This window comes from Haematobia irritans, chromosome 1, assembly GCF_050003625.1.
Source record: "Haematobia irritans isolate KBUSLIRL chromosome 1, ASM5000362v1, whole genome shotgun sequence".
NCBI lineage: Eukaryota > Metazoa > Arthropoda > Insecta > Diptera > Muscidae > Haematobia > Haematobia irritans.
In genome coordinates, this window is record NC_134397.1 from 266,471,858 (window position 1) to 266,485,457 (window position 13,600).

Genomic DNA, 13,600 nt, shown 5'->3' on the forward strand with positions numbered 1-13,600 from the left:
TGCTTCTCTTACAGGCCCCGAAAGCCAAATCGGGGGATCGGTTTATATGGGGGCTATATATGATTATTAACCAATGTGCACCCATTTTTAGATAGTTGTTAGAGACCATATACTTACACCATGTACCAAATTTCAGCCGGATCGGATGAAATTTGCTTCTCTTAGAGGCTCCGCAAGCCAAATCTGGGGATCGGTTTATATGGGCCGATGTGGATCAATTTTTGCATGGTTGTGAGAGATCATATACTAACACCATGTACCAAATTTCAATCGGATGAAGTTTGCTCCTCCAAGAGGCTCCGCAAGCCAAATCTTAGCGTCGGTTTATATGGGGGCTATACGTAAAAGTCCAATATGGCCCATTTGCAATACCATCCGACCTACATCAATAACACCTACTTGTGCCAAGTTTCAAGTCGATAGCATGTTTCGTTCGGAAGTTAGCGTGGTTTCAACAGACGGACGGACGGACATCCTTAGATCGACTCAGAATCTCACCACGACCCAGAATATATATACTTTATGAGGTCTTGGAGCAATATTTCGATGTGTTGCAAACGGAATGGCAAAGTTAATATACCCCCATCCTATGATGGAGAGTATAAAAATGAGGAGAACATCGTCGCCACAGAACCTACGATTATTTGGAAATTCTAGAAAAAAATCTTTTTTTCAAAGGGTTTGATATCAATCACACTGAAAAAAAGCATGCCCGGTTCCAAAGACTTTTTTCTTTACTATAACAATTTTGGTATTGATTCCGAGCCAAAGAAGCGGAGAATTTAAGTAAGGATATTTTTAGGATACAATTCTCTTTTAAATTTGGGTTTTGTGTACTTGACTCTAGGAAGCAAATTTTAATTTTTCGTTTTTTCAGCTTTTTTTCTTCATATGCTATCAAATTCCTTTAAAAACAAGCTGATGACAACTTTATTTTCCAAATTCATACACGACTTCCAATAGAAATTATGCTATGTTTCAAGTAAAAAACGTCTTTAAATAAAGTGTTGAAAAACATGTCCTATTTTTGAACGATTTTTTTTTTTGTAGTCAAGATGCAAAAAGAAAACAAATTTAAAGACAATTTCATTAAATGTGCAATTTGCTCATCACTTTCTCGAAATGGTTTTGTACACCTTTAAAACACTGAAGGGGAATCAAGGGCGTAGCCAGGATTTTAATTCGGGGGGGGGGGGGGGGTTCAACTTAAAAAAAAATATTCATATAATCTCATGTGTAGAAAATTTTATTTATGCATAGGTATGTATACAATATTTTTATAATATTAAATTGAGCCGACGGGCTTTTTGGGCAGCAAATAAATCAATTACTTCTTCAGTCGGCACATTTATTCGACGATGAACCGACATTAATGCCAATCCATTGAGTCTACTCTTGCTAGTCGAATTTCTAAGATAAGTCTTTAATCTCTTCATTGTTGAAAATGAAAGTTCGGATGAGTACGTAGTAACTGCAGGGACGGAAAATGCAGTACTATAGTACTTTTTTCAATACTTTTACCCCGGTCAGTACCGTAGTACCCCCGCGAATGATTTAGTACCTTTAGTGTAGACATTTTTGAGTCGATATCAGATTTATGGTACAATAGCTTTGACAAAATATTTTAGTATTTTGAGAAAGTCTTTATCAACCTTATTTGCTAATAGTCTTTTACAAATATGGCAAAACAAACATGTTCATGTGGGAAGAAAATCTCGATTTTGTAAAAGACATAGTCAAAAACCGGATTTTATTGAACTTCAAGAATGTTTTAGTCGAAAAAAGAATGTGATTATATATTATCGATTTTTTATTTCGGTAGAAAATGTTGTCAAAATTTTATTTCTATATAGAATTTTTGCAAAATTTTATTTTTATAGAAAATTTTGTCAAAAATTTATTTCAATTGAAAATGTTGTACAAATTTTATTTCTATAGAAAAAATTTTGCAACATTTTTTTTCTACAGATTTTTTTTGCAAAATTTTATTCCTATAGAAAATGTTTGCAAAATTTTATTTACATAGAAAATTTTGTCAATAATATTCCAGTGAAATTTTTGTTGAAATTTAGTAAAAAGTACCTTTCCGCTCAAAAAATACCTTTTTTGTACTTTCTTAAAAATTGTATTTTCCATCCCTGAGTAACTGGCAAAGTGACCAACATTTTTAAAAGAATATGCACGTTTGGAAATATCTCTTTATTGCACTCTCCAAGTGCTTCCATCGCTGAATTAGGCAGGTTATTTTCGCAGGTTTTGCGCCATTTCATTTGTGTGTTTGGCTGTTTCGTTTTTTCGACCGTCGTTTGACGGGCTTTTCAACTAGTATTCTATGATTTGTGCAAGTTTTATAGGTAAGCGTTTTTCAAAATAAAACCTCCAGCTTTTCTTCAACATCTTCGATAAGATTTTTCTATGCAGCTAAAAATATATATTTATTTATATAAAAATATTCATTCATTTCGGGGGTGGTTTGATCCCCCTCACCCCCCCCCCCCTGAATACGGCCTTGAGGGGAATATTCTTTATAAAAAATTTCCCATTACAAATATAAAAAAATAAGAATTATAAAAAAGTTGAATTAAAAGAAACTCCGGTGTTGTTAAAATAAAGAACATCTTTGGGAGGATATTTTTGGAAGAGTGTCTTTAGACCAACTTCCAAATTTTGTTGCTGGGTAGTTATTGTTTGTTTTCTGTAGAATTCACAACGTAAAACCGAAAGCATAATCCATACACCAATTCATAATTTACTATGTCTTCTCAGTTTTTTATTTGTGATGAAAGATGGAAAAAAACTAAAGGCAAACTAAATTAATGGCATCCCAATCCGCATATTCACTAGTATCCTTCCCTTTGTGATGTTTGGGCTTGAGTAGGTTTTCTTCTTGTAATTTCCCAATAGTGTTATGAAAAACTGCAGCCATTTACCAGTTATTGACTGCGGAAAAGACAGGGGCTGATATTTTTCAATTTTTCGAATCTATGTGATGGTGAAAAATGCGGAAAAAAGACTCCTAAACTAAAATTCGACATATGTCATATATGAGAGATTGCGGGAATATTTTGGTGAGTTTGAAAAATTTTATAAAAAAAAAAAAAACTTCGGGTAATTCACTCAACCCAACGTGAACTACACTTGAACCTCCCGAAAAACAAGCATACTTTTCCTCTGTTGGTTAAGCTACACTTGTAGTTAAGTCAATGCATGGCTTTAAGCTGAGATAAAAAAAAACAACAATAACGATTGAAGAGAAGCCAACAATAACAAACAAAACGAATGAAGATAGAAGAAGCACGCTCAAAAACAAACCCAGCCAAATACATACAAATCGATGATTTGAGTTTGGCAAAGGAAAAGAGATATGCTGGCAAATTTGTTTAGGCAGTAGCCGACTGTCAAACCCTTTTTCGGGAGGTTCAAGTGTAGTTCACGTTGGGTTGAGTGAATTACCCGAATTTATTCTGATAATTGGTTGATAGTTTGCTGCAAGTAGAGGATGCTGATGAGGAATGTGGTAATTCCGAAACAGCTGTACATCCAACCATCTTGCAGTCTATAGGGCTTTGCCCAAATAAATTTGACAAGCATACTTTTCCTCCGTTGGTTAAGCTACACTTGTAGTTTAGTCAATGCATGGCTTTAAGCTGAGATAAAAAAAAAAACAACAATAACGATTGAAGAGAAGCCAACAATAACAAACAAAACGAAAAAAAAAACAAAATAAATTCAGTAAATTTATATTATTTCACTCAATTGCTAAAACCTAAAAATAAATATCAGAATATAAATCATCTGTAAGATATTCATATTTATCGCCCATTCGCTATAGAAATAAAGTGTACATTTCCATTCATGATGGATATTTATGCTATGTTTCCGTATTTAGAACGAGTTGTTAGACCAAAAATCGATTTTTGTCGCCTGTAAACCTAATCGGACACTTATTTATTGAAATGTTATATAAAACAGATTTGGGCTATACTTGGTAGAAGAAATTATGAACAAACCTATTTTTGGATTTTTTTTCCAGTACAATATTATTATTATTTTTATTAAAAACAAAAGTAAAAATACTGTTAAAATTTTAATGAATTCGCAGACCAAAAATTTGAAAATAATCATTTTTAATAATCAATGTATGTTAATCTGGGTTTTACTTTAATATACAGCAAGATTACATTTGTGTTTTTTTTATTAACATCTTGACTTGACTTCGATTTATATGGGAGTAAAAATATTTTTTTTTTAATATCGCAATCACTGACATTATCAATAAAAATTTTCCATTCACTTAAACTCAATATTGCATATAAATTCCAAAGAATAATTTTCGTAGTTGCTGGCGTAGGAGTATATATATATGTATGTAAATATATCACATTGATTTTTCTAGTAATCCTTTTTCCTATACAGGGAAATTGCACATATTTTAGTCCATATACTGAAGAAGTGAACTTATTTATGGGGGTCACAATAAAGTGGGTAAGAATTTTATGACTTTCCGAAGCTTATCCCAAGTGAGCTCTTTCGATTTCAACGTGCGTAGTTTGTTTATTTCAGAAGTGCAGAAGAAGTTTGAAGATGCTAAATTGGAGTCATTACTGCAATAGTGTCAAACGCAAGAAGATCTTTCCAAATCGTTCCAAGTTACGAGTCAGGCCATGTTCCATCAATTGAAACTGAATGAGTTGAAACCGAGAGAAGTCGAAAAGTGAATTTACACTTACAAACAGTTGCTCAAAGGCAAGTAAGGAACGAGTTTTTCAATCGCATCGTTACTTGTGGTGAAAAGAGGATCAATATCGACGGCAAAGTCCAATATGAATGGAAAAAAAGCTTATGATGTGTATTTGGTGGGTGCACTATGAACTGCTGCAACCGAGTGAAACGATCACACGAGCTTTGTATCGAACTCAATTGATGGATTTGTGTCGAGCATTGCGTTATAAATGGCCACAAAATTTGGAAAGGAATGACAATTTTGCAACACTGCAATGCTCGGCTACATGTTGAAAAATCCGTAAAACCTTGTTTGGAAACAATGAAATAGGAAGTCCTACTCCAACCGCCGACAGTCCTGATTACTACTCGTTCAGATCGGCAACGTATTAGTTAATTTGCGGATTAAGTCAAAGGACGAGTGTTTCTTTCGCAGTATCCGTATGCTATCGGAAAAAGGGGAAAATTTGGGATAGGATAGATAATACTTCGAAATAAACTCTGAAAAAAAAACAAGTATATACGGCCGTAAGTTCGGCCAGGCCGAATCTTATGTACCCTCCACAATGGATTGCGTAGAAACATCTACGAAAGACTGTCATCCACAATCGAATTACTTGCGTTGTGGTAATACTTACCGATAGCAAGGTATCTTAAAACTTCTTAATATCGTTTTATAAGTTGTGAGTTAGTCCATACCTGGTATATATTAGACAAAAAAGGTATGTATAGGTAAGTCTACAAATAATTACGAATCGATATGGACTTTTGCACGGTACGTAGAGAGCCAGAATTGAAATATAGGAGTCGCTTATATGTGGGCTATATAAAATTATGATCTTGATATGGACGAATTTTTGTGTGTTTGGGGATCGATCTATCTGAGGGCTATATATAACTATAGACCGATATGGACCTAGTTAGGCATGGTTGTTAACGGCCATATACTAGCACAATGTACCGAATTTCAACTGACTCGGATGGAATTTGCTCCTCCAAGAGGCTTCAAAACCAAATCTCCGGATCGGTTTAAATGGGGTGTTGAGTGGCCAACTAAAATTTAGCTTTTTGAATTCCCACTCATGGCCCTTATTACATCGATCCGGCAACTCATTGTAATTGACAACTGTCATTTGCAATAAGCCATTACTCTTCCATTTTGAAGTAAACTCCAAGAAGACCGGTCACAAAGAAGGAGAAGTAAACTCTTAAAACCATTGTATTCTTTTATGAAAATTAGTGCCAGGCTAAATTTAAGTCAAACACAATTGTAATAAAAAATAATTATTTACAATTTGAATTAAAATAATATAAACTAAAATTGTTTTAGATTTTAGCGCAGTCTCTAGTGGATTAAATAAAATTGGATTACGCTCAAAATAAGTGTTTATTTGGTCGGGGCGCTACACCTCATAATATTCTAAAATAATTGTGTCTGTTTCAACGCTGGAGTGTAACATCCAAGAACATCAAAAATGGTTAATCCGGATGAAGAAAGTATGAAAACTGGTGGACCCAGAAATTTAAGTATCGCCGGCAGCGATTGCGTAACAAACAGTCCACATGCAATAGTCACCGTAACATCTACCGTTACATATTCTAATCTGTCTTTGCCTCCCTCCTCTGCGGCCACGATCAACCAGACGTCCATTACCAATGTCACTGCGGCCACTGCTAATGCAAATATTTTTGACGACACAATCATAAATATAGGTGATGGCGTGTCCACATTTGCAAACACCCAAGTATGGCAGGCGCAGTATCAAAATAGTAGGGTAATAAATGGAACTTCAATGCCTCTGTCTTTCCCAAATACATCAAATGAAACCAACTCCTTTTATGCAAATATTTCGCACGGTCTGCCAAATTCCACAATCGTAAGTAGTTCGCAAAACATAAACTATTCAACCCTGTATGGACAGCAAGGAAATAATTTCTTAAGCTCCACTCAAATACATAACGGTACTCATCAACCAAATTTTGTCATCGAAAACAGTAATCAACAAATTCCCTTTTCAATAGCAGTAGACAACGCCAACAACAATTTTGCTTGCCAGAATGAAAGAAGATACGAAAGAACAAATTGTGCGCTTGACACTCAACAGAACCACAGTTATTCCTCTGCTCCGTCTCGCCCCCCCGCGATTGCAGTCAGTGGGTCGAACACACACATTCCCTCTCTTGCTAGATCTGCTGCATCAAACATGTTTGAAGGAACCCAAATATTTTCTCAGCCTATACCTACGGCAACATACGCACAACCCGGTATGACGTTTAATAATGCACACACATTGCCCAACAACAACAATAGGTATTTGCAATTTAACAACACCAGCTCAGCGGATACTTCGATGTCTTCCTCACAAATAGCAGCACGTCAAGTGATCTCCAAAGATTTGCCAAATTTTTCTGGTAGGCCAGATGAGTGGCCTGTGTTCATTACCAATTATAATCAATCCACAGAGCGCTGTGGATTCACTGATCAAGAGAATTTGATCCGCCTGCAGAAATGCTTGAAAGGCCCAGCGTTAGAAGCGGTAAGAGGTAAATTGATGATGCCGTCGACGGTTAGCCAGGCCATAGAAACTTTGCGAATGCTTTTTGGAAGACCTGAAGTGATTCATCATGCTCTGCAGGCCAAACTTAGAGACGAGCCAAAAGTTCGTGTTGAAAATTTGAATACCTTAATTTCATTGGCACTTTCTGTTCAAAATTATTGTGCCACAATTCAGGCAATTGGCCTAGGTGATTATTTAAACGATCCAATGCTTTTGAACGATCTGGTATCTAAATTACCATCAAATATGAAGCTAGAATGGGGTCGTCACTGTATGTCAGGTGTTCGAGTGAATCTTTTGGTCTTTGATGAATGGTTGTTTAGCCTTGCGACTTGTGCTAGTCAAGTCACAACCTTTGACGTAAAATTTGATTCTAGCGAATACAGAAATAGCCGAAAAGGTGCAAAGGAAAGTTTGATGTTTCACGATGTAGAAAAAACAAAAGAAGACACACCGCAAAATAAATCCGTAACAAATAAGAAAGAAAATATTTGTACTGTGTGTCTTAAATGTGGTGGTGAACACAAACTTTCAACATGCTCGGATTTTATTTCGCTTAAACACAACGACCGCTGGCAATTTGTTAGACAAAACAAGTTGTGTTTTCGCTGTTTTGGCAAACATTCCCTTCGTAGGTGCTATTCTAAAAAGCCTTGCGGCACCGACGGTTGCAAGTTACCACACAATTTGCTGCTTCATACAAAACCTCAACAATTGAACACGAATGGTGGACAGGAGTCTCCTGTGTTATTCCATGCAGGGGAAAAGAAGGTGGCTGTTTTTCGGTATGTGCCTATAACTTTGTATGGCAATAATATTAGTCTTGATACATGGGCCCTAATTGATGAAGGTGCAGGCTGCACATTAGTAGAAGATGAGATTGTAAATCAACTTGGAATTGACGGCCCTTCAGAAGAATTATGCTTACGCTGGACAGGCGATGTGACAAAAACATATACGGCATCTAAGAAGGTATCTATTTACATTTCATCTCGCGAAAAGGGCTCAATGAAACATAAATTATTAAATGTCCGTACAGTGGAAAAACTTGATTTGCCAGAGCAAACTCTTGAGTCATCGACAATAAATTCGTGTGAGTATCTTCGTAATTTGCCAATCACTCCATACACAAAAATAAAGCCGAGTGTTATAATTGGATTAGACAACGCAAAACTCGGTGTCCCATCAGAAATTCGAGCGAGTGACGACGGCGAATTAATGGCTGCGAAATGTAAACTTGGTTGGACAGTATATGGTCGCAAATATGTTGAATTCGCTTCAGACCATTGTATTTTTCATATTTGCGAGTGTAATTGCTCTTCCGGCGAATTAGAAAAAATTGATGAACTGATGCAAGAATATTTTTCTTTAGAGTCTTTAGGCGTTGCAGTATCGACGAAACCTCTGACATCTGTTGACGACGAGCGTGCGTTGAAAATAATGGATGCAACGGCAGTATATGATTCTAAAGAAAAGAGATGGGCGGCCGGTCTATTATGGAAATTTGATAGAGTAGAATTGCCGAATTCGCTTCCAATGGCCAAAAGACGTTTAAAATGCCTTGAAGCAAAAATGATGCGAGAACCTTCTCTAAAAGAATTTCTGGTAGAGAAAATAAAAGATTATGAAAAAAAAGGTTACGTCAGAAAATTACACAAAAACGAGGTGACTTCGGGTGGCAAATCTTGGTACATACCAATTTTCACTGTAACCAATATTAATAAAAACAAAACCAGACTTGTATGGGACGCCGCAGCAAAAGTAAATGGTGTTGCTTTAAACTCATGTTTGCTTAAAGGTCCAGATCTGTTGAAATCATTAGTTGGTGTGCTTTTACGTTTTAGAGAAAAGCCAGTAGCTCTGTGTGGTGACATTCGTGAAATGTTTCACCAGATAAAAGTCATAAATGAAGATCAAAAGGCTCAAATGTTTTTGTGGCGTGGTGGGGACACCACAGCTGATATTGATGTTTATTGTATGCAGGTAATGACTTTTGGAGCTTCGTGTTCACCGTCACTAGCCAATTACATAAAAAGCAAAAATGCAAACCGCTTCGTCGAAAAATACCCATCAGCTGTAAATGCAATTCTAGAGAATACATTTGTTGACGACTGGCTCCAAAGTTGTCAGACTGAGGAAGAAATGGTACAGCTTGCTGAAAAGGTTAGATATATCCACAAAGACGGTGGATTCGAGATGAGGAATTGGATTTCCAACTCCCCCCGTGTTTTGGAAAAACTTACTGGAAACAAGATCAAATCCAACAAATGTATTCAACAAGAGAACAACGGACAGGAAAAGGTATTAGGTATGTGGTGGCTTCCAAATTCTGATGAATTTACCTTTATACAAAAAATAGATTTAAGATCACTTTTCGACAAAACTCAAGTCACAAAGAGGCAAATTTTAAGAGTGATCATGAAAATATTCGACCCTTTAGGATTTTTGGGCTACTACATAATATTTGCTAAAATTATTTTACAAAATGTTTGGCGTTCTGGTGTTTCATGGGACGAGCCTATCAAACCTGATGAGCTTGAAATGTGGCTGCACTGGATTAAATACATAAATTTTGTTAGCTACGTTCGCATTCCAAGATGCTACCCGCTGGTAAGCGTCGGCAAAAACATTCAGCTGCATATTTTTGTAGACGCCAGCAATAGTGCATATGCTGCTGTAGCTTATATTCGTGCTCAACTTGGTACTGACGTAAAATGTTCATTGGTTGCTTCGAAGACTCGTGTAGCACCGCTAAAACCAATTTCAATACCGAGGATGGAACTTATGGCAGCAATTGTTGGTCTTAGATTGTCGAAGCTCATAATGGCGGAGATGTCCATAAACATCGAAAAGAGATTTTTCTGGTCTGACTCAAAAGATGTATTGTTTTGGATTCGTTCCGATGCAAGAAAATTCAAACAATTTGTAGCCCTTCGCATTGGTGAAATTCTTGAAAAATCTAAAGTGAGTGAATGGCGATGGGTTCCCTCTGCAGAAAATGTTGCGGACGAAGGCACGAAGTGGTCCACAACTCCAAAATTCGATAATAATATTCGATGGTTTACAGGTCCCGATTTTCTGCTTGAAGATGAAAAATTTTGGCCTACAACAACTTTCAACAAATCGGATAATAGAAACTTCGAGCTACTTTGCCATTTTGAAGAAAATCAGAAAACCGTATCGACGTTGGCAGAAATATCACCGGACCCCACACGATTCAGCAGATGGGAAAAACTTCGACACACTCAACTATATATTTTGAAATTTTTAAAATTGATTTCTAAAGAAAAAGAAATGTCATCTCTTCTCAATATGCTTACAGAGGTAATCAACATTAGTGTAGTCGAGTCAATTATTTTTCGTAACTGTCAGGAAGAGTCATTTGGTGAAGAAATAAACTCATTGAAATCCGAAGGTAAGCAGATTAGCCGAAAGAGCATATTGTTTAAGTGTTCGCCGTATTTAGATAGTATGGGTGTGCTGCGAATAAAAGGGCGAATTGACGCAGCAGAGGGTGTAGCAGTTGATACAAAACGACCAATAATATTACCACGAAAGCATGCTATAACCAACCTTGTTGTTGATTTCTACCACAGACGATTTCATCATCACCACAACGAAATTGTGGTGAATGAAATGCGACAAAGATTTTGGATTCCAGGCTTAAGAGCAGTTGTTCGTTCTGTATCGAGTGTTTGTCAAATTTGCAAAAACAAACGAGCAACTCCAAACCCCCCTGAAATGGGAGAATTGCCACCAGAAAGGTTGATGCCATACACTAGACCGTTTACATACACCGGCATAGATTTTTTCGGACCGCTAGAAGTTGCAGTTGGTCGTCGACGTGAGAAACGTTGGGGTGTTTTATTTACATGTCTCACCGTGAGAGCAGTGCATATAGAAATTTCACCATCATTGTCTACTGATGCATTCATGTTGGTGTTTAAACAATTTGTCAGTCGACGAGGAACACCACATAAAATTATATCGGACAACGGCACCAACTTCCGTGGTGCAAGTCGTTTACTACAATCTGAGATAGAAAAGTTGTCCACAGAAAATCTAAAGCGAAATCATCCTGGAATTGAGTGGTGTTTCATACCCCCAGCCTCTCCCCACATGGGAGGCGTGTGGGAGCGAATGGTTCGCTCAGTAAAATCAATCTTAATGGACATTTTGCCACAAACCGGTTTGAGAGAGGATGTGCTGAGAGCGGCTATGGCAGATGTGGAGAATATTATAAATACAAGACCACTCACATATGTACCATTGGAGTCAGCTGATGCCGAGGCGCTCACACCCAACCACTTTCTCGTTGGTTGTTCTAGTGGAATAAGAGAAAAGGGTAGTGAGGAGGCGAGTGGAAATATTTTGCTTAAGAATTTTAAGATTGCCGGTCAATTGGCAGACCAATTTTGGAAACGTTGGTTGCGTGAATATTTACCGTGCCTTACTCGTCGTTCGAAATGGTTTTCAAACAGTCCAAGTCCTATTGAAGTTGGTGACATTGTTGTTGTGGTGGATGACACAAGTAAGAGAGGATCGTGGTTAAAGGGAATTGTTGTGGATGTACATAGAGGCAAAGACAATCAAGTTCGCAGCGCAGTGGTGAAGACAATCAAAGGACTTATAACTAGACCTTCTGTGAAATTAGCTAAATTGGACGTTTTGAAGTAAACATCATGCTGTTGCTGCCTGAAGTTTACGGGGAGGGGAATGTTGAGTGGCCAACTAAAATTTAGCTTTTTGAATTCCCACTCATGGCCCTTATTACATCGATCCGGCAACTCATTGTAATTGACAACTGTCATTTGCAATAAGCCATTACTCTTCCATTTTGAAGTAAACTCCAAGAAGACCGGTCACAAAGAAGGAGAAGTAAACTCTTAAAACCATTGTATTCTTTTATGAAAATTAGTGCCAGGCTAAATTTAAGTCAAACACAATTGTAATAAAAAATAATTATTTACAATTTGAATTAAAATAATATAAACTAAAATTGTTTTAGATTTTAGCGCAGTCTCTAGTGGATTAAATAAAATTGGATTACGCTCAAAATAAGTGTTTATTTGGTCGGGGCGCTACACCTCATAATATGGGGGCTATATATAATTATGAACTGATATGGACCACTTATGGCATGGTTGTTAAATATCATATACTACCACCACGTACCAAATTTCAACCAGATCGGATGAATTTTGCTTCTCCAAAAGGCACCGGAGTTCAAATCTGGAGATCGGTTTATATGGGGGCTGTATATGACTATGGACCAATTCCTGAATGGTGGTTGGATACCATATACTATCACGTACCAAATTTCAACCGAATCGGATGAATTTTGCTCTTCCAAGGGGCTCCGGAGGTCAAATCTGGAGACCGGTTTATATGGGGGCTATATATTATTATTAAGCTATGTGGACCAATTTTTACATGGTCATTAGAGACCATATAATAACACCATGTACCAAATTTCAGCCGAATCGGATGAAATTTGCTTCTCTTAGAGGCTCCGCAAGCCAAATCTGGGGATCGGTTTATATGGGGGCTATATAATTATGGACCGATGTAAACCAATTTTTGCATAGTTGTTAGAGACCATATACTAACACTATGTACCAAATTTAAACCGAATCGGATGGAATTTGCTTTTCTTTGAGGCTCCGCAAGCCAAATCGGGGGATCGGTTTATATGGGGGCTATATATAATTATGGACCGATGTGGACCAATTTTTGCATGGTTATTAGAGACCATATACTAACACCATGTACCAAATTTCAGCCGGATCGGATGGAATTTGCTTCTCTTAGAGGCTCCGCAAGCCAAATCTGGGGATCGGTTTATATGGGGGCTATATATAATTAGTGACCGATGTGTACCAATTTTTACATGGTTGTTAAAGACCATATACTAACACCATGTACCAAATTTCAGCCAGATCGGATGAAATTTGCTTCTCTTACAGGCTCCGAAAGCCAAATCGGGGGATCGGTTTATATGGGGGCTATATATAATTATGGACCGATGCGGACCAATTTTTGCACGGTTGTTAGAGACCATATACTAACACCATGTACCAAATTTCAGCCGGATCGGATGAAATTTGTTTCTCTTAGAGGGTCTGCGCAAGCCAATTTTGGGGGTCCCTTTATATGGGGGCTATACGTAAAAGTGGACCGATATGGCCCATTTGCAATACCATTCGACCTACATCAATAACAGCTACTTGTGCCAAGTTTCAAGTCGATAGCTCGGAAGTTAGCGTGATTTCAACAGACGTACGGACATGCTCAGATCGACTCAGAATTTCACCACGACC

General features: G+C 37.2%; 1 protein-coding gene across 1 annotated transcript; it reads left to right on the forward strand.

Moving 5' to 3' along the window:
• The first annotated feature begins 6,197 nt into the window (after positions 1 to 6,197).
• Positions 6,198 to 11,957, forward strand: LOC142236241 (uncharacterized). The gene has a single exon (XM_075307510.1). It carries the CDS (start codon positions 6,198 to 6,200, stop codon positions 11,955 to 11,957), a length of 5,760 nt encoding a protein of 1,919 aa, XP_075163625.1.
• The last annotated feature ends 1,643 nt before the right edge of the window (positions 11,958 to 13,600 follow it).

Coding starts and splice junctions, on each gene's coding strand:
- LOC142236241 (XM_075307510.1), top strand. CDS start 6,198: ATGGTTAATCCGGATGAAGAAAGTATGAAAACTGGTGGACCCAGAAAT.